This window comes from Miscanthus floridulus, unplaced genomic scaffold, assembly GCF_019320115.1.
Source record: "Miscanthus floridulus cultivar M001 unplaced genomic scaffold, ASM1932011v1 fs_674_1_2, whole genome shotgun sequence".
Lineage (NCBI taxonomy): Eukaryota > Viridiplantae > Streptophyta > Magnoliopsida > Poales > Poaceae > Miscanthus > Miscanthus floridulus.
In genome coordinates, this window is record NW_027097092.1 from 1 (window position 1) to 20,684 (window position 20,684).

At 46.7% G+C, this 20,684-nt stretch overlaps 2 protein-coding genes across 8 annotated transcripts; both read left to right on the top strand.

The window, feature by feature from the left end:
* Nucleotides 1–2,966: 2,966 nt before the first annotated feature.
* On the top strand, nucleotides 2,967–6,764 carry LOC136532625 (endo-1,4-beta-xylanase 5-like). The gene is made up of 6 exons (XM_066525220.1): nucleotides 2,967–3,230; nucleotides 3,342–3,373; nucleotides 4,668–4,827; nucleotides 4,950–5,122; nucleotides 5,190–5,291; nucleotides 5,398–6,764. Exons 1-6 carry the CDS (start codon nucleotides 3,134–3,136, stop codon nucleotides 6,517–6,519), a joined length of 1,686 nt encoding a protein of 561 aa, XP_066381317.1. The 5' UTR covers nucleotides 2,967–3,133; the 3' UTR covers nucleotides 6,520–6,764.
* A 4,239-nt stretch (nucleotides 6,765–11,003) lies between these two features.
* Nucleotides 11,004–18,124, top strand: LOC136532621 (calmodulin-lysine N-methyltransferase-like). Of its 7 annotated transcripts, XR_010778266.1 has the most exons (9): nucleotides 11,004–11,190; nucleotides 12,318–12,537; nucleotides 12,748–12,827; nucleotides 13,787–13,847; nucleotides 14,926–15,041; nucleotides 15,208–15,340; nucleotides 15,636–15,736; nucleotides 17,632–17,778; nucleotides 17,868–18,123. XR_010778266.1 is itself a non-coding variant. In XM_066525217.1 (8 exons), exons 1-8 carry the CDS (start codon nucleotides 11,067–11,069, stop codon nucleotides 17,637–17,639), a joined length of 843 nt encoding a protein of 280 aa, XP_066381314.1. In that variant the 5' UTR covers nucleotides 11,004–11,066; the 3' UTR covers nucleotides 17,640–18,124. The 7 variants fall into 7 exon arrangements, 6 of the variants coding, with proteins under 6 accessions (XP_066381314.1, XP_066381312.1, XP_066381315.1 ...); XM_066525217.1 differs by having other exon boundaries at nucleotides 17,632–18,124; XM_066525215.1 differs by having other exon boundaries at nucleotides 17,640–18,124.
* Nucleotides 18,125–20,684: the final 2,560 nt, after the last annotated feature.

Sequence of the window (20,684 nt, forward strand, 5' to 3'; positions counted from 1 at the left end):
ATGACTGTATATATTGTAACTGCTGCTGCCTGTATATTTGGCCAGTTGCAGACTTGTCATCGGTTGTGGTCAATACTAACGTTACCTCTGGTAACTGATAAGTGGTAATTGTATTTGTTACCACGTAGTTTGGAACGAAGAATTTAAGCGGTTCAGGTAAATTCGTCCGATCTGGAGTTGCATTGTAGGGCTGCTGTTATCGAAAAAACTTCTCAAGCTATTATCTTCATCTGAATGGTTGAGGAATCAGGAACACTTCAGATTCTTGAGGCTGTCACCGTGACACTGGTAAAGTGACAATGCACTTTACATGTCGCGGTCGTCTCATCCTGCCATTTTCCGGAGCAGAATGGACTCGTGAGGCCAGAAAAGCTCCGAGGCTTGGCAGGACGCCTGGCATCAGAACAGCGCCAGCCGCGCCATGGAGAGAGACGAGCAAAAAGTGCACACACGTAGGCTCCGCGAGAGAAGTACAGGGCATGTTTGGCAGGGTCGTGGCTTCTCTCAAAATGGCTCTGGCTCTGACTTCTCTAAAGGAGTAGCTCCTCTGAACTGAAGTCGTTCTGAAAAACGTTTGGCAAAACGGCCTCTTCGTACTACACGACGTGAACCCACAGCAAGGAGCCACGCGAAACTCGTTTTTGAGGCTTCTCCTGCGCAGTTAAAAAATAGCTCCGGCTCTTGACCAGCTTTCCATGTAGAGCCCTTTTCAAAAATAGACGTTTGTCACAGTTTCTATAGAAGCCGGAGCTGAAGCCCCTGCACTGGCACGGGTCGTCCGATGACACAGCCGGTGGAGTACTACGTTCTGGGACAGAAAGGCCCGATGAAATCTCGGCCACGAATTGCCCGAGTCACGTGACCCACAAGAGCACGGGCACGGTAGCCGAGCTGTAATTGTCCAACGCCCGCGGGTGCAAATCCTGCAGGAAGTGTCCGTCCGCCCGCGCGCGAGCACGGTCCCCGCCCCCCGGCGCCCAGCCTTATCCGGCGTCGTCTTTCCACCGCTAGTCAAACATACCCCGTGGCCGCCTGGCCGGGCTCGGGCTCGTGCACGCCCGTGAATCCGCCGAGGCGTACCCCTCGCCTACCGGCTACCGAGGCCGGCGGGCCGCGCCAAACCAAGCGGGCAGCGCGTCTCGGCTACCGCCCAAACGTGAGCCAGCATCGAGAGGCCGCTGCTGCCCGCCACGGCGAGCGGCGATCGATGCGCTTTTCCCTGAGACCCTGTGGTGGTGGCGCCTACAATACAATAGAATAGAATGATTTTGTGAACGTGGGATTAGCGCGCGTGCGAGCGTCCCACTCCCCGGATTTGTGTACCTTGTAGCCCTGTACACGGCTACGGAACAAAAGATGCTCTCCACGAGTGCCTAGTGTTTGTGTGTATTTTGGGGCAAAGGACTGAACGTTCTAGCAACCGCATGCATGCATTGCATGGCCCGTGTTTGCAAAGGGGGGTCCTTTTTGGCCGGCAAGGCAAGCGGCTTTGGAAACCCACTTCCGAAAGGCAGACAATAATTCCGGCTTCCAGAGGAGAGAATGCACGCAATACTTTGGCCCGTTATGGTCGAATTCTAGTGTACCAACCGCTGCGGCGTGCGGTGCCTTTGGAGTTTGGACCAATTTCCCTGTGGAAAAGTTGGGTTTAAACTCTCCTTCTCGTTTGGTGAAGAAAGCGAAGGGAAGATTAGTAAGAAGATGCTCCGGTCGCATAGATTTATCGATACGCGAAAGGCAGCGGTAGGTTGTAGCTGCATAAGTACAAGGTTGTAAGTTTATAAAAGTGGCTGCTTTTGGCAAATTGGTTCTCTGCTCCTACATAGCAACGACGTAAGTGGAAGCAATTAGCAAAACAAGTGATGCATGCAATAATCTATGCTATTATGTTTCGCAATGCGGTAGGCCGTGTAGCACCCCCGCGTATTAAACACTACTACCGCCACTACCCATTAAACGTTGGGTGTACACCTCACATCCAAAGCACGTGTCTTTGGTCAGCTCATCTCACGGAGCCGCGGTATCACTGTGTATGGATGGGACAAGAGTTCAAGGATTTTCTCGATCTGCATGAGAAAATCTTCTTCTTAAACCGGAATACCCGGAGCTATCTAGCCACCCCGAGTTTTTTACTGTTTAGCTGTACGAGTACGAGCAAGCGAGGAAAAAAAGGAAACTCGTGACATCGGCCCTGTTTACTTAAACCTATCAATCCAGTTTATCAGCTATGGTATAGTGTTTTTCTCTCATAACAAAAACAACATCAGCTGACTTATCAGCCGCAGAAACGAGTCGTCATCACTGATCGATCAACTTTGCACACCTTCATTCATGGAATGTGATTATCCTCGTTGTTGAACGGCCTCAAGCCATTGTACTGTGCACTTGCCGGGCATCATTCACTCTACCGGACAGTCGGACACGATTCAATGCCGGAGCCAGGAAGAAAACAACAGAAGAAACTTCGAGGTCCGCGGTACAGTTCCCATGGCGTGACGCGCGCGGGCGACCCATGCACACGAGACCACAGAATAAGGCGACGGTTATTCACAGGACCACCATGCCATGCCATGCTATGCTACACTGCAGCAGCCACTCCACTTCAGTACCTCACCCCGTGCCTGCCTGCCTATCACTCTGTCGCTCGCAACGCATCGCATGTGAACTGGGGGGAACAGGCGCTAGTGTTGGCTAGGCCCGGTGCAGGAGCACCAGAGGGTCAGAAGGCCACTAGCCCACTACACCAAACGAACAGCCAGCGCTTACTTGCGGCGGCAGCAGCCTCTCCGAGGACCAGGTGTACGTGATTACGTGGTGGGCGCCCACGGCGGCCCGTGACTCGCCGGCCAGTGGCGCCTTGCACGCGCGCTCTCGCTCTGAAGTGCGGGAACGAATGGTGCCATGTGATCGGCTATATATAGCGATGCACAGCTCCCTTCCTCTGATCACGACCTGCGTGTAGCAAGCACTCTCTTCATTGCGCCCACTAGCTTAGCTGCCAGCTTCCCCTCCATACCCGTCTGCCGCCTCTCTATTCTGTACACAGTGCACACACAGGTGACACTACAGTGGGAGCTAGGCCGCGAGAGGAGCTTGAGCAGAGGAAGCGGCTGAAGCTCGCCTAGTTGCGGCGATGAAGATGCATCGCTTCGCTCTGCCTGGCCTCGAGTTTCTCGTGCTGTGGATGCTGCTGCATTGCGGAAGTGAGCTCGCCGCGGCGGTGCCTCCAGGTCAGTGTTGCGCTTATTCTTCCCTTTCTATCCCTCCTAGCTACTTGGCTTTCTTTCCTACGAGTATGCATGTGACATCGTTTTGAGCTTCCTGCTGCTGGTGACATGCAGATGGCTGGTACGATTACTCCGCCCACACCGACGTAAGTCTCCACTGAAGCATCCTTTCTTCCAGAATTAGCAAGCTTTTATCTGCGCGTCATGCATGAGTAATAACTAACACAAATGCAATTCGCTGGTCTGAAACTTGGCTGAAACTGGCTGAAAACACTGTTCCGGGCTTCCGGCTGAATTGTTGTGCACTGTTCCGGTTGAAAAAAAGAAGCCGAATAAGTCGAATATGGGGTAAGCCGAACAGGACAAGTTCGTTAATTAGTAACCGTTTTACTATATATCTGTGGTGTGTTTGGTGGTCCTTGCATCTTTATCAAAGACCATTTTTTCACCTGGGTGACCACCAAATAACCAATGCGGCAGAGAACTACATAGAGGATCGAATAGGAGCCGGGGAAGATGACGAAGCTCAAAGCCATTGTTGGACCACAAATGCTTCCTCCCCACAAGGCCACAATGCACATGATCCTCCCTCCCTCAGTCTCTCCGGCCGGTTACTCCAGTTTTGTTCCCATGCGTGCGCTGGGACACCTCAACGGCCCCACACCAGTACCTACCAGCTGCTAGCAGCCAATAGACATTACACTGTCTTCAACAAGGAACCCATATTGACATCCAAATCTAAAATGGGTAGTAAGAGACCCAAAATCAGCCTCTAACATAGTACTTATACGGGAGAACTATTTTGGATTGCGTGAGTGGCACAACCCAAATATAAGCATCTTCTCTCTTGAAAACTCATTTGCAAAAAGAATTCTCTTTTGGGTCTTGTTGTTGGAGAAAATACCGAATATGTATACGTATTGAACCTTTTGTCTATAGCGCTACTCAAATGACGAATATGTCTTATATTTTAGGTGTTGCTGTTGGAGATAGCCTGGAACAAGTGACAAATACTATACTACACTTCTCGATAGTATTATAGCATCGACCTCCACTAAGCTCTGAAATGGTTGGAATTATCGTGATCATGCATCGGTTCATCATGTTTATTTGATGCTCTTCTTGGAAGGCTAAGCTCTGCAAGGCGCCAAGCGGCAGGGCCAAACTCTGCACGCGGCTAACATGCATGCGTTTTTTGGGCCGACCAAGTGACCAACTAACGCGGCAATAGCGAGCCTTTGCTTACGGCGAATTAGTTGTACGCTTATTAGATGCGCTTTTTGTGTGTGTCGCGTGTCATCAGTCGCTGTCACCTCCACAGTTATCATATGCCGCTTAAATAAGCTTTGATAGAATAAATTAATTATGGGCGAGGCGGAGTATCTGCGCATGCAGCAGAGCCGTGTGTGCTAGCTAACTGCGAATTTGCATGGCGTCCAGTGCAGAGGCCAGCCGGAGCCGGCGCTGTACAACGGAGGCATTCTCAAGTTCGGCAACAGCGGCGACGACCCGGACGGGTACCGCACGACGGAGACCGGCGTCTTCTCCCCGGCGTTCGTGGTGTACAACCTCAACAAGACCACCATGTACACCTTCTCATGTGAGCTCTCGAGACCGCCCCTGCCCTCCGATCCCTGCCCTTTCCTGTCATGTGACTATGAGAGGCCGACGACTGCACTCATGTGAGCTTCAATAACTCTCGTTGTATGTCATGTCATGCAGGCTGGGTGAAGCTGGAAGGCGCGTACTCGGCTTTGATCACTGCGAGGCTGGCGCCGGACAACACCGGCGCGAGGTGCATCGCCACGGTTCTTGCCAGGAGCGACTGCTGGGCCTTCGTCAAGGGCGGCTTCGTCCTGGACTGGCCAACGCAGACCTCTGTCATCTTCTTTCAGGTACGTCCGCATGCGCTTCGCAAAGTTTTATTCAGAAGTAGTGCTCACTGTTCATGCGCGCCCGCAGAATGCTGACAAGACCCCCATGAAGATCACCGTCGCGAGTGGGTCGTTGCAGCCGTTCACGACAGACCAGTGGGCAATGCACCAGCAGGATACCATCCGCAAGGTAACGACGTTTCGTCGAGGCCTACGTGGTGTGTCCTTAAAAAAGTGTTGTTGCGTGCGATGCGGCTGAATAATCTTCATCTTGTTTGGGCGTTTGGCCGGAACAGAGGAGGAAGCGTGCGGCGACCATCCACGTCGCCGACCCGCAAGGCGCCCGCGTGGTCGGCGCGTCCGTGTCGGTGCAGCAGACGGCCAAGGATTTCCCGATCGGGTCGGCGATCGCCTCCACCATCCTGGGGAACCAGGCGTACCAGCAGTGGTTCGTGGACCGGTTCAACGCGGCGGTGTTCGAGGACGAGCTCAAGTGGTACTCCACGGAGCCCATGTCGGGGCTGCTCCGCTTCGACGTGCCCGACCAGATGCTGGCGTTCGTGCGGTCGCACCGCGTGATGGTGCGCGGCCACAACATCTTCTGGGAGAACCAGGACGCGACGCCCCGGTGGGTGAAGAACCTGACGGCGGACGACCTCCGCGCCGCCGTGAACACGCGCATCCAGAGCCTCATGACCCGCTACCGCGGCGAGTTCGCGCACTGGGACGTCAACAACGAGATGCTGCACTACAACTTCTACGAGCAGCGGCTGGGGCCCAACGCGTCCATGGAGTTCTTCAGCGTGGCGCAGGACGCCGACCCGCTCGCCACGCTGTTCATGAACGAGTACAACGTCATTGAGACCTGCGACGACCCGTTCTCCACCGTCGACACGTACGTGGACAAGCTCAAGGAGCTCCAGTCCGGCGGCGCCATCCTGGAGGGGATCGGCCTGGAGGGCCACTTCTCCAAGCCCAACATCCCGCTGATGCGGGCCATACTCGACAAGCTCGCCACCCTGGGGCTGCCCATCTGGTTCACCGAGATCGACATCAGCAACAAGTTCGACGCGCAGACGCAGGCCGCGTACCTGGAGCAGGTGCTGCGGGAGGCCTACTCGCACCCGGCCGTCAGCGGCGTCATGCTGTGGACGGCGCTGCACCCCAGCGGGTGCTACCAGATGTGCCTCACGGACTGGAACCTCAGCAACCTGCCCACGGGGGACGTGATCGACCGCCTGCTGAACGAGTGGCGGACGCTGCAGGCGGGCGGGCAGACCGACGCGCACGGCGCCTACAGCTTCAGCGGCTACCTGGGGGAGTACGTCCTCACGGTGAGCTACAACAACAGGACGACGCAGGCCACCTTCTCACTGTCGCCGGGAGACGAGACCAGGCACATCAACGTCCAGATGTGACCGCGAGTCCGCGACGATCGATGGGTGGTATAACTAGTGCCCTTGTGTTGTTTTGCATTGGGCTCCTCTCCTGACTCCCTTGTCACATACGGGTCGTAGTGTGCTTGCTACTGCTTATACTATTGCTAGCTGATGTAGTGGCTGTAAGTGATTGTTGTGGAAGAAGATTGCACAGTCAATCTATGTTTCTTACTGTCCTGCGTGAAATTTAGTATAAAATCTGGCGTCCAACAGCTGGCATGTAATATATGGCCATATTTAATGATCCATCTTACTATTACTAACAAGAGATTTTAAATAAGATAAGACTAGCAAACATGCCCGTGCGTTACAACAGAAAAAAAGAATATTTAACATTAATGGGAATGATAACCGGAGTGATACATATCTATTTATGTTTTATTTATTCTTTTTATAAAACTAGATAAATGCCCGTGCGTTGCACGGGACAAAAAATAATGTCATGAAAACATAATTAGAAATGTGTGTTGTACTGTTACCCTAAAATTGATATTCAAACATGATGTTTGTGCATGGCTAAAACTAAGATGAGCAATTGTATCCTAAGTGTATCATCTGACCTAACTAAATATTACACCTCCATAATATATGGCATTGTAATGATATTGCAGACTCGGCAAGCACCACAGCAATCAAGTAGTCACTTGTAGAGTTCTTCATTTGAGCAAGTAAACATTTTTATTTCTATGTGTAGATATAAACATCACCAAGAGCAGATTTTAGAGAAAAATGTTTATGAGTCAATTTGAGTTTTGAATATAATTGAATCATCACTTTTGCTATTTCTAGCTTGAGTACTTATTACTCTATTTAGTCCTGCTACTCCTGGTACTGTATTCTTTGCAGAGATTGATCCGTGCAAAATGGTGGCTCTTCTAGCAGATTGTAGAAGCGATGAACCTTGAGTATAGTGAGAGTTGCATGATTATCTATTGTTGATTTGCACCAAACCTGAAACAAGTGTTCGTATGATCTCTGCCTCAGGTCTCCGAGCTCACTCGAGGGGTCTGAGCTGGGGCTGGCCGTGGGCGTCGTCCGACTCCGACCTCGCTCCGCTGGAGCTCGGCCATCCGGGCTGCTAATTTTGGGTGCCAACTTTGTGCTGGTTGCTTGTAGAATGCAATTTTGATCCTCCTCTCAGTTTTTTTATACGTACTGTGCACTTTTTTGCTGGCTATTTTTTACCAGAAATAACTAATTTGGTCGTTCTATACAGATGGTTTGGATTTTTTTAAAAAAAAATTCGTACAATGAAATAATGCATTAGATGAATGACAACCGTTAAGAAATTCATGCATACCCTACCCAAAGTACTATTACTTTATTGTGGTTGGATGACCATAGTTTCATCACTCTAATCTGGCTTGTTGGAACTGTATTCAGATCACGCCTTGGCTGGCAAGCGATCCCGAAGCCTGAACTTGATGGTATGCGACCGGCATTACCTGCAGCCACAAGAAACTTCGCAATAGATGGCTTCGAGGAAGATGCGAGCAGTGCGGCAGCTTCACGCCTTCACACGGCTCTGCGCGTAGGCATAGCAGAGCTGGCAATCGGTTGGGGAGAGGTAGCTCATGCACTACGTGAGAACATGGTGTTTTTGCCGTCGGCAGACGGCCGGAGCCAGCAGCGCCGAAACCCCAGCGTGTCACGTTCTGGTAGATCATCTCCAGGGTGGTGACGAAGCTCAGCACGTCGAAGGCCTCTGAGTCCTCGGCCTGCGTCGCCGCACACACAGTGTCCAGGATCGTCGGCGTGCCCGCGTCATCATCATCGGCACCGGCGGCGGCGGCCACGGCGTTGAGGAGGAGGTGGATCGAGGCGGTGCGCTGCTCGTGGCCGTGTCTAGGATCGTCGGCGTGCCCGCGTCATCATCATCGGCACCAGCGGAGGCGGCCACGGCGTCGAGGAGGAGGAGGAGGTGGATCGAGGCGATGCGCTGCTCGTGGCCGCCGCCGCCACATGGCGCCACACAGAGAGTCCTCGCGCGTTTATTTTTTCAATAGATTTTCTTGTTGGAACCGACGTGCACGGCATTTATTTTTTGTTTCCTTATATACTTGACGGTGTGTTTATTTTTGTTTCCTTATACTTGACGTTTCTGTTTTCTGGCCGACACGGATTCTGGATGAGCGGGGCGAAGGTTACCGTGCTGACGCGAGGGGAGCCGAGCAGGGCGACGTCCGACGATGACAATAGTAATTTTTAGGTGTAGATAGATTTGGAATCTATAATTTATGTTAGGATGACCATGGCATCTATAGTAGAAGTTAATATTGACAATAATATGTCCATATCCTAGAAGGCACGCAGCTGGCCTCGGAGACCATGCGCCGTTGAGTCCTGCACCGTCGGCGACCCTCCCGCGCTGTCGCGACTCATGCGTCGTAGGCCTTAGCTTTCAGTCGAATGAAACGCCGGTGCGTAGGCAGACTACGCGATCTCTATGAGAAGTCCATGCGAGGAAGCGGAGCCCAGATCAACAACGAAGGAAGCCGTGGAGATCGAGACCGTGACCAGATCAATAAGGAGAGGTAGAAAAAAAAAGTATGGCAGAAATTTTGCCTCTTTATTATTATGGATAGACTTCACATTAATCTTCATGAGACGCATTAGAAAAAAAAACTCATAATATTTGTCTCCACTACGTGAGCTTCGGTCAAAAAAGGGCCTCATGTCCCTCGCACATCATCCTGCAACCGAGGGTAGTGCCGGGGAATGCTACACTATTCCTGGAATTAGGCAAAACAATCCGGTGGGATAAAGTCGTCTAGTGGACTATGGTTTACAATAACAGTGACTGACTCGAGATGTGATGCCAAGTTAGAAGGTTAAAAGTAAGAATATTGGAGGGGTGATGCAATGATTCTTGGTGTAGATTGGGTTATCCGTTTGGGACCACCGAAGGTAGACCAGGGAAAGGGATTTTTAAGAAGGCCACTCCACAAGCTTGGTTGGAGAGTATTACAGAACTTATAAGCCTGAAGGACTACAAAACTTATTGCATGCAAGCACCGATAGTAAGGAGATACGTAAACCTTACTAAACACTATGCCTAAACCTATTTTTTTGAGACGCATTATGCCTAAACCTAGAGTAAGGGCTAAAGTAACATTTAACAACCATAAGCACTAATCTTAGCACTTTTGTTAATAGCCTAATCTTCTCTCAAGCACATATGGTGGCTAGAGCATAAAATAATAAGACTAAACTCAACTCAACTCAACTGTAGTTCTAGCAAGCTCTAACACACTTCAAATGAGGTGGAGGTATATATAGTCCCAACACAACCCACTAGCAATTGGAACACAAGGGTTGCCTTCGGCAAGGTGCACTAGAATTCTCCCGTGGCCACACCGAAGAAATCCAGTGCCCTCTGCTACTCCAACTAGCTGTTGTTGACCGTTGAATCCTCTCTCTTGTGGTTTCTCTAGTGCACCATTGGACAAATCCAGTGCACAATGCGTGTTTAGGTGTCTCTAGAGTGGAGCTCTAGTGCTTCCTTCGCCACACCCACCGAATGGTTCTTATGCACTGTTTTGGCTTCTTAGGCCAACACCTAAACTTTGGTACATCATCTGGTGTCTCTTCTCCTCCACCGAGCATTGTTCAACTCTCTAGTGCCAAACTCTGGTTTGACCACCGGAAGTATGTTGTGGCATCTTCCAACTCTGCCTCGGACTCCTCCCACTGAATAACTTCAGTGACCACGGGAAAGCTCCGGTGCTTTCTCTGATGTTCTCTCCTATGCCCTTCCGAGTTCAAATTTTCAAGTCCTTTTGTATGGCTCTTTTTTGGATGCCTCGAGTTTCTTGCCCGTCTTTAAGTGTCTTCGAATCCTCTGTCCGGTATGGGGTTTTCGAGAAATTATATGATAAATTATGATGGCTGGTGGGGATGCATCACCTCCACTAAAAGCATAATTCTCACTTAATTACCTCCCCAAGAAGTCTATAAACTCCTACAAAACAAACAAAGGGTTTCTAGACTCCAACTTCAACTCTCCTTCATGCTGCTAGTTATCTCCAATCATACAAGCCCCCCACCTTATACACTTCAAGTGTCCTCAGGCATAGGCCCTGTTTGGAACCGCGGTCTCCGAGCGTGCGGTGCGGTAGCTCCTCCGCATCTTGGTGGCCGCGATACGGGAAATCAACGCTGTAGTTCATTCCTCGATTTTTCTCCTTACGAGCGGTCGGCAAAACCACGGATATGGCGAGGCATTTGGCGGGGATTCTTCGATTCCGGTTGCAGACACCGCGAGATAAGCCGGTGGTAGCAACTAACAGGCCACCGACTACGGGCCCTTTCATAATTCAACTTAGGCACTTAGCACAACACTTTTGGGCCCAGCCCGTAAGATTGATAGGCCCAAAAAACTCCTGGTAGCCCGATCCGCCAAAGAAGGCGGCGTACCTCTACGATCGATCCCTGCAAGCTGCAAATCCGAATGACCAAATCGAACTAGTCCTATAATCTCTCTCTGGTGCTTCGCCACGAACAAACGTGACGCATCTCGAGCTCCGATGGACTCGCCCCCATCCCCGTCGCCAGCACCCAGTGGATCCCGTGGCGCCTCCAATGCCACCCAGCGGTGGAGCATCCTTCGCCGCGCGCTGCTTGCTCGTTCCTCCTCCGCGCGCGCCCTAGGTTCCGCCGATTCCCTCCCTTATTTACCCCATGCCATCATTTGCGTCCGTTTGGTTTTGTCGTTCATTCGTTTCCGCTTCATCTTGCCTTCGTCGAGCGTTTCAAAAAGACGAGAAGGCCTCCTGCCTAGATGGTATGGCAGAAGGCAGCTTGCTCGTGCAAACAAGGAAGGCCCAGACGCTGCTCCTTGTGCTGCGGATTTTAGTTCAAGGCGATTAGTTTCTGTGCTGCGATTTGAGCTGTTGGCCCGCTACTACACACTTTGGTGATGTTTGGGGCTACTGATGATAATGAGAACATTGGCATTTTGAGCCCGCCTGCTTGACTTTTCAGAAGCTCGGCACAAGCAGGTGAAAGCAAAATCCGTGAAGTAGTGCACCATTTCAGCCTTTAGTTCCTTTGCACTGTGCTTGAACAATTATGATCTAATGGTTTTGAAAGCTCAGGCCTATTGTGGCATGTCATGTTGATAGGTTAGCTGTGTTGAAGACTTTAGGGAGTTAGTACAGTCTGATTTGGAGTGAGTACCTTGCTTCAATGAGATGTGTTTAGCGTTATTGATTCAATATATATAATTTGGGAAATTATGGTAGTTCACATTTAAAATCAGTGTTTACCATGAAAGTGAGCATGAACATTTAACCAGCCAAATTTCATTATAATTACAACAAAATTCAGTCTAATATGGTCCCTTTTAATTTTTACCACTTCAAGGACAAACTCCATTTGGTGGTCCGTGAGTGTGGGTATATATGCTTGCGTGTGCTGATCCGCTGATGTGCACACAAAAACTCCACTTCGGTCTAAGTTTGATTTGTTTTGGATCCTTCATTCCATATCGCAGCACTGCCGGACTATTAAACGCAGGGCTGCTGATTTATTTTATCATATTAGTTTTCTTATGGTAAAAGGCAATTGTAGTTTCCCATTCCCAATATTACTTCCGCATTTGGCGTACAGAAATATAACCGTGTATCTTTGTTAATGTATCTTCTATTTAAACATGGCAGTTGTAATAATCAGCTTGAAATTTCACATTTATACTGCTCAAACAGTTTACATTTGCTAATTGTTTTTATATAATTATGCCATGTTAATTTGTTTTTTTATGTTACATTTCCATGCAGAGGGAATTTCTAGTGACCACCAGATTAAAGATGGTACCAACAACATTTCAAGAAAGGCTTCACGTGGCTTTAACCTGATCGAATGCCATTCATTGCCGATTTCACAGCTAGCGAAATCAATTGGGAATTCATTAAATGGAAATGAAAATGATTTTGGCCAGAAGGATGTTTATGTATGTTACAAGCTGCCTTGTAGAGATTCCTCTAAACTTGATCTGGTGTAAGTAGTCTATTATTTGCCCCTAGTTCTCTGGCACACTGAATATAGTTTTCCTTATTTCTGTCCCTGATATAAGTGGGAATCATGTTGTTTTCTCTCCAGTAAGCTCTGTTTGTGACTACAGATTTAGCCATCATGAATTGTTCAACCAACTAGAAAGGTTGACATGCTATTTTTTCAGTTGGTTATTATTTTAGTGCATGATTCCAGATATAGAAAAGAGGATTCCCTTGAACTCAATGATATTGAGGCTTCGAACAAATACAATATCGACACTACTGGACTAGTATGTAAGTTTTGTTCAAGCAAGTTTATTTGCATCAGTTCATGTGTATGGTCATGTTCATGGCATCTTTCAGTCGCTGTCTGTTAGTACCTGCCAGGTTTGTTTGTGCCTTTTGCTATGATAATAGGAAGGCACTTGTGTGGAAAAGAAATGTAAATATGTGTGCAATACTATTGTGTCTTGGCCACTTTTCAGAATGTGGCACACAAGCCTTCTATGTGTGGCAATTTTTCCTTCTTGGACTATGAATTGTGATCCCGCAGACCTATGAACTTTTGAACTTAACTAATACTCCCTCCATTCCAAATTATGACGTTTTGGCTTTTCTAGATACATAGACTTTGCTATACACTTAGATATATACCATGTCTAGATACATAGTTAAAGCAATGTATCTAGAAAAGCCAAAACGTCTTATAATTTGGATCAGAGGGAGTACAAAGTTTCTTATACTTGCATCATAGACTATTCCCTCCGGTCAGTGATCACTTAAGCTTGCATATGGCCTTTAGAAGTAGAAAAAAAATCAATATAGAATTGAAAGATCGGTAAAAGAGTTGAAAGTGCAGTGCTGTCTACTGATAATATATGCTATTCTGAATTTCATTTTGTTCTTCCACTTTTGCATTTTTAACCCTTCCATGATACTCTCTCCATTCCAAGTTATAGTTTACTTTATACTTGTAAGCCAAACTTATTTAACTTTGATCAAGTTTTTATGAAAAAAATATTAGCATCTATAAGTTAAATAAAATAATAAATGCACTATCAAGACATATTTCATGGGAAACTTAATGAAACAAATTTGATATTGTAGACGTTGATGCATTTTTCTATAAACTCGGTCAAAGTTAGAAAAGTTTGATTTAGGACAAAGCTAGTGAACTATAATTTGGAACGGAGGGAGTATCTTCAATAAAAGACAGTTCAGTTTCAAGTTAACATGTGTTTTCCTCCCTGAAGGTTGTTGGCCATCAGAAGAGGTCCTTGCCTACTACTGTATTAACCACTCGGATATGTTCAGGTCTGTTGTGACCTGTGACTTGTGAGATTTATTAAACATGTGACATTCCTGCATAGCTGCATCAGTATGGATTGTTGTGCTAAGATGAAACATTATTGAACCTTAGCTGAAGGGCGGGCCTGGTGCAAGCGGTAGAGTCTTACCGCCTGTGACCGGAAGGTCCCGGGTTCGAGTCGCGGTCTCCTCGCATTGCACAGGCGAGGGTAAGGCTTGCCACTGACATCCTTCCCCAGACCCCGCATAGAGCGGGAGCTCTCTGCACTGGGTACGCCCTTTATGGAGTCATGCATTTGTGTGATCGAGTAACTTGCATGGGATCTCCAGTTTAAGCCCACAAACTTAAGTACTGTAGATTGTTGGTTTAAAACTTTTTATCAGGATTCAAGGACCTAAGTGAATTGCGTATTCAACAAGCATTGTATTTTAGGAAAGAAAATAGGCTGGCTCGGCTTGTGTGTTGAACCAAACAGGATCATAGGGTGCATTATTGTGTCACACACTCACAGCATACAGTGGTAGTGTGTCCTTCTAGTACAACCTGTAAGACAAATATACAATAATGATATATAAGTCCTTGTTCCTGTTAATATTTTCAAAAGCTGTTACTATAGTATGGAAAATAAATCCTTGAGAGGTTTGAGCTGTGTATGTCACCTGAGTTTTATAGTTACACTCTTGCACTAGTTTTCTGTCCATGCTATGCTATTTTTCATCATATTTTCTTGATGTGATCAAAAGCAGAAAATGAACAGATATATGAGTGCTACATTAGTTCATGGTCTTTTTCAGCATGTACCTGTTGTTAGCCATATGAACCTATGTCAATAGTCTAATTCCATAGCCCACATTACCTTCAAGGCAAAGCCTTTTCACAATAATAGTCCGTTGAAAACTTTTGCCATGACAGTAGTTCATTGCTACTTTGGGCCCCTTGGAATGCAAGAATCATATAAGAATCAGTTCATTTTCACATGAAAAACACAGGAAACAGGAAGAAATCCCACATTCCAAAGGGGGCCTAACTAAGTTCAGTTTCTATTCTGTTTATCTGATTAATTGAATATTTAGTTCATTACAGGTCCAAGAAAGTGCTTGAGCTTGGATCTGGTTATGGATTGGCTGGACTTGTTATTGCAGCCAGTACAAATGCTGACGAGGTTGTTATTTCTGATGGCAACCCACAAGTAGCTGGGTGTATCCTTCTTAATTTAATGTATGCACAATGGAGTGTTTGCAAATATTGTAAATAGGAAAAAAAACAGATCAGATCATTCCAAAATTTAACCCTTTATGGCTTTGTTTTGTACTTTTATTATTTCAAAAACACATTCTTTGGCCTTTGTAAACCATTAACCCGCAGACATTCAGAAGAACATATCCATCAACGCAGAGACTTTTGGTGAGACTAAGGTTAAATCTATGATACTGCATTGGGACAAAGAGCAAGCTTCAGAAATATTGAATACTTTTGACATCATTGTTGCAAGTGACTGGTATGTTTGACCCTCTTGATTCTTTGCTGTTCTTGAATACTGATTATCTTTTCAATCCTGTGCCTCCTTACTGTTTTGTCACGTGTCAATGATATGCTGTGAGGTTTGTATTTGGCATTAAGTAACACATTTAATCAGCAAGTGTTTTTTATTTAGTTAAAAGCTAGGTCTCGTGGCTGTTGGTTGGTTTCATATGTACTCTGATTACACCATGCATCTTTACTAGTAATAAAGTTGTCATCAAGTCAATAAGTTCCATTAGAACTTTCTTATTCACATTTTGCCTTCCTTGCAGCACATTTTTCAAGCAATTCCATGAGGGCCTTGCCCGAACAGTCAAATCCTTGCTGAAGCATTCGGCAACCTCACAAGCCATCTTCCTGAGCCCCAAAAGAGGTGATTCTCTAGACAAATTCCTGGGAATTATTAAAGAGAATGGTATGCGTTGTGAGTTGATAGAGAATTATGATCCTACTGTATGGAATCTGCACAAAAAATATGTGGCTGGTGAGGATAGAACCTGGCCTAATTATGACAAGGAGCATTGCTACCCTCTTCTGGTTAGAATTAGCTATTTTAGCGAGTTCTAGTTTTCTTACATTCTGTTTGATCTTGGATGATCCATTTATAATGCGCATTAGCTATATCCTCTTTTTATCTATTCCATCTGTAAACCTGGAGGTGGATCTTGGCTAAACAATTCTGACAGTTCTTCCCTTTTCTATGGAAGTACCAACTAGGCAGTTCAAAGGCATTCACTTGCAAACCCGTCTTTCCTCGTCTGACAGGCTTCCATGACAGCACATCTGTGACATGGAACAATATGCATTATTTACATAAGATGATATGCCATTATGTTGCAGTGTATTCAATCCCTCATGATGATCTTACAACACCTCTTTTATTGTTCTTCCAAATCCTGAATGTCGTACGTATACCGGATTTCCATCCAACACATCTGGTTTTAATCATCGGGTTTCCATCTATGCGGATGACATGGTGCTGTTCCTCTGTCCCATAGCTTTGGATCTGGCATTCATTAAGGAGTCGCTACATTGTTTTGGTTTAGCTTCAGACCTTAAAACAATGTGTCTAAATGCTCGGTCCTCCTATTCGATGCCAGGAAGAAGACATAGTGGTCACTCATGAACACTGAACACATCTTGTGTGGTGAATTTCCATGCATTTATCTGTGACTCCAATTGTCGGTTAGGAAGCCTAACCAAGGAGCCGTGGAACTCTCCTTGATAAGATATGTAGTTACCTCTCCAGATGGATGGTTGCCCTTACGAACAAAGTTGGAAGACTAACTATGGTTAAGGCTGCCCTTATCTATCTCATGATTGCAATGGATCATCAAGGAAATAGGCAAAATTACACGTGGATTTCTTTGGGAAGGTAGAGAAAAACTAATGGTGATGATTGTTTGGTTTCTTGGTCCTGTGTTTGCCTGCCGATTCAATATGGAGGCCTAGGGATTCATGATCTTCAAACAATTGGCTGGGCACTCACAAGCTAGCTTGTAATCTAATAAACCTTTTCTTCTTAATAAAATGATGCCCATCTCTCATGTGTGTTCCAGAAAGAATAAACCTGGATTTCTTAGCAATTGGACAATGACTAGCACTTTTGGTCCCTCATTTCTGCTGCCTTATCCAAAATGGTCACTCAAGTTTATATTATCTTAAGTCTTAACTGATGTGGGTACATATATTACCTTTACTTCTTGTGCCAATGAATACTAATGGCTGTACATAATTCAAATTTTGAAATGTTTTTCTTGTAACTTAAAACATTATCATTTACTATCCCTCTAGTAGCCAAACTTTTGAGTAAGCTGATTATTAGACCCCCTTCCATAGAACTGTCACTCAAGCTTGTCTAGCTATCAAGCTTTGCACAGTACAAGTGCCTATTGGCTATTGATGCTTGCAGTGCACCCTTCTTGAATCTGGCGTTTCAACAACTGCAACTGGAGTAGCATGCATAAGTTGGCAGTGGGATATATTTGATTTTCTTTGGTGCTTTGACAGCTATCTATGCTTAATCGTTGCTTGTTTATCTAAGTAGATTACTGGTTGCAGGTTGAAAGTAATGTTATTTGTTGCCGCTTTCTATGACTTTGCATCTGCTAGGCTGACGTCTTGACTAACAGCGACTGATAAGCTGACGTCTTGACAAACGATGATTGAAGACTTGTGTTATCTCAATCTAGTGTTTGCTGCATCATGGCACCCACATTGGTTTATTAGCTGATGTTACTGTTGTCTGTATGACTAATTTCTTCACAGTTTTCTAGTTCAACTGGTTCCTATCAAATGGCTGTTTGGGTATCTTCATGGTTGCTGACTGGATGAAAGCACTTTTTGGAGATGTTAGCAAGGTTTCATGGATAACTCATAGCTGATAATGCTCTTGTACTTTGCTATGCCAACAAGGTGCATGATCCGCATATTCTTCTGCATCTGGAGTTTCTTCATGAGTGGATGCGCAGTAGTTTTCACTTCCCTACCTTATCTTGGTTCAGATAACTAGGCGCATGTCAGAATGCTCATGAACAACTATCAGCAATACCAGATATGGTGAGATAATTGATAAACTTTTAGAAGGGTTGCCAAGATGTAGTTGTCCCAGTAAAGCCTTTTGTCAGTTTGATGGGTGGTCCGGTCCATTTTCCATTGATGCTATCGTATGCACTTGCTTTAATTCATTTCTTTATGAACCACCTCATTAGGTGCATTGCTCTTGTCAATCGCCATCTATGAACCTTGTAGGGTTACCGTAGGATCAATGGATATTTTCTTGATGAATGTGTATGTGTGTGATAGTTCCAAGAACATATTCACACTATCCAAAGCAGCAGCTCCTTTTTTGTTCGTCCATTGCGAGTACGCCAATACAAGAAAAGCCTCCAACAAAATCGTTTTCTTCTGTGTGTTGCTGACGCCACGTGCGAGCTTATATGAGCTGTCCAAAATATGATCATCACACTGTTTCTTGTAAAAATATATCAATATGCTCTGTAAAATATCCTTATCTTTCTGAACTGAAACTTAATAAAAATTTAAGATGAACTGTTCTACAAAAGAATAGAATGTTCATGGAGCAGCTAAAGTTGTGACAAAGGATTCTTGTCTTGTTTCTGAATTTCAACTCGTGTTCTCTTCTCCCCCAAACCTACATATTTATGCAACGCAGAATTCACTGAAAATGGCCGTATATGTGTATCAGCCTATCATTGTAGTACAATTAATTACATCCATAATCTAATAATAAGAGCAAAGTTGCCGTAGTAGCCTATTGCTAAGCATGTGGGACACCGATGCAGAGCAGGCCAGCAGGGCATGTTCCATTCCTTAACGATGCACCAATCGAAGGTAGCTTCTGCTAACTGTGGTCGGCATGTACCAACTGTTCCATTCCTTTTCGCCCTTCTCGGTTCACCTTTCCTCTTTACAAGCATCCCTCAGCGTTCCTAAAAGGATTTTCTTTTAGCATCTTTTCTCGCAGGATTGTTGTCAGTACACTCAACTTTTGACTCAAGATTCCTCCATCCGGTTTAACAACCCAAATCACAGCTAAACCTGTCCGACCTCCAGAGCCTCAGTTGCTAAGCGACTAGCAGACAACGAAAAGGTGAAACCTTTGGTTCACGAGGGTGCAACCGGGCGGGCAACCACAGTCCTGAGGACTGCGGTGCCCAACGGACAATCACTAGCAGAAGCAATGGCATACATACATAAACCAGAAAGCTAATGCTGAATCATACATAAACAGAAAAGCGACAATCCTGCTGCCTTACAACTAATGCTGAATCATACGTAAACCAGAAAGCCCCTTTTGTTTCAGGCAATGCAGTGCCCTGGCGTATCTTTTCTACTAGGTACTAGCTAACTGAGGCCCAGATGCTTGTCATAGCTGTGCTTGTATTCTAATCAAAGACCTGAGGGCTGCGGCACCGTCGCGTATCAGAATTGGCACCCTGGCAGGACCTTCCCCTGTTGTGAGGGAGAAAACTGAAAACGACCGGTGGGTGGCCGATCAGCGTCGCGGTCAGTCGGTCACTGGACTGGACAGACCTCATGTGCCGAGGCCGGCATTACTACCTCATTTCATTTGATCCTGATGGGTGCCTGCATGATGATAGGTTGATCTTCTCTCGGCTCGGTCCAACGATTGAGTCGGGGCCTTTCCGCGTTCTGATCGGGGGTGCCCAACCGTTCCATGATTGTTGGCCCCCGCAATATAAAAGAGGTGGGAGGCCGGGGCTCGCGTCACGAGGTCAACCTGAGCCGCCTTTCTCCCACCTATAGGAGGCGCTGAAGCGACGGAAAGCTCCACTGACGTCTTTACCGCCGCCTCTGCGCCACCACTACAGTGCGACCAACCTCAACGCCTTGACCGCGACTCCCCTGACCCGGACCGCATCACCTTCGCCATGGCTACGTCGAGCTCTTCCTCCAAGCCCGCGGATAGTCGATGACATCTCATCTTCCTTCCTCTCTCTAGATCATGTTCTATGAAGTTTTCATCTTATATGTAAGGTTGTAGCTCGATCTATGTCTAGCTGATTGACTGAGCCTATCACCTGAAAGTCACATGCGCCCTTTGGCGTCGCGTCAGGTACTTGGCAAATCTCCGGCGGTTACGGTGAACATGCTTGTCATTGTTACACTGCTGCTAGCAGAAACTGGTCAGTTTGGGATGGAAAAGACTGCTGATCCCCAAGCTGCGCGTGCCCGTCACATCCTTTTCTTCTGCAGGCATCCTGTACGTGTCGCGTCGCATCGACCCGAAAGCCGATGGAGAGGTTTCTATGCGAGAGTTCGGCAATGGCGTTTGGTTTGTGATTCCTGAGTGCAGGAACAGGGTGTTTGGTATGAGCTGCCCTGGAGCTAGTAGCTGCCATTAACTGACTTCTTAAGCAAGATCACGAGGCCAGCAGAGACTGTGATTTGATATATTCGGCAGGTCAAACGGTCTAGGTACGCATCACATTCGTACTACAGTATCTCGCGATGGGACTGTACACGCTGCACCTAACCGAAAACATGCATGATGCATTGACATTTGAAAGAAATGAGCGAAATACGTGTATTAGTGCATGATCGACAGGTCGAGTGAATGTGGATGAATCTGAGAAGCAGCAATAGATTCAGATGTATGGTCCCTACCGTGCTCAGCCGCAGATCGCATCAACTAACCTTAGTACAAAGCATGCCATTACATTAGCACTAAAAGGCGATCCTGGGGTGATACGACGCAGCTGAGAAGCGATGATAGGCAGGCAGGCAGGAACGCCCGGCACCGATCCTTCCTTCCTTTGGCTTCACTCAAAAGCAGA

Bases quoted from the DNA above. Each gene is read 5' to 3' on its own strand.
- LOC136532625 (XM_066525220.1), top strand. From the start codon at position 3,134: ATGAAGATGCATCGCTTCGCTCTGCCTGGCCTCGAGTTTCTCGTGCTG. The intron at 5,123-5,189 runs GTACGTCCGCAT...GCGCGCCCGCAG, and splicing joins CCTCTGTCATCTTCTTTCAG to AATGCTGACAAGACCCCCAT. The intron at 5,292-5,397 runs GTAACGACGTTT...TGGCCGGAACAG, and splicing joins AGCAGGATACCATCCGCAAG to AGGAGGAAGCGTGCGGCGAC.
- LOC136532621 (XM_066525213.1), top strand. From the start codon at position 11,067: ATGGACTCGCCCCCATCCCCGTCGCCAGCACCCAGTGGATCCCGTGGC. The intron at 15,042-15,207 runs GTATCCTTCTTA...ATTAACCCGCAG, and splicing joins CAACCCACAAGTAGCTGGGT to ACATTCAGAAGAACATATCC. The intron at 15,341-15,635 runs GTATGTTTGACC...CCTTCCTTGCAG, and splicing joins ATCATTGTTGCAAGTGACTG to CACATTTTTCAAGCAATTCC.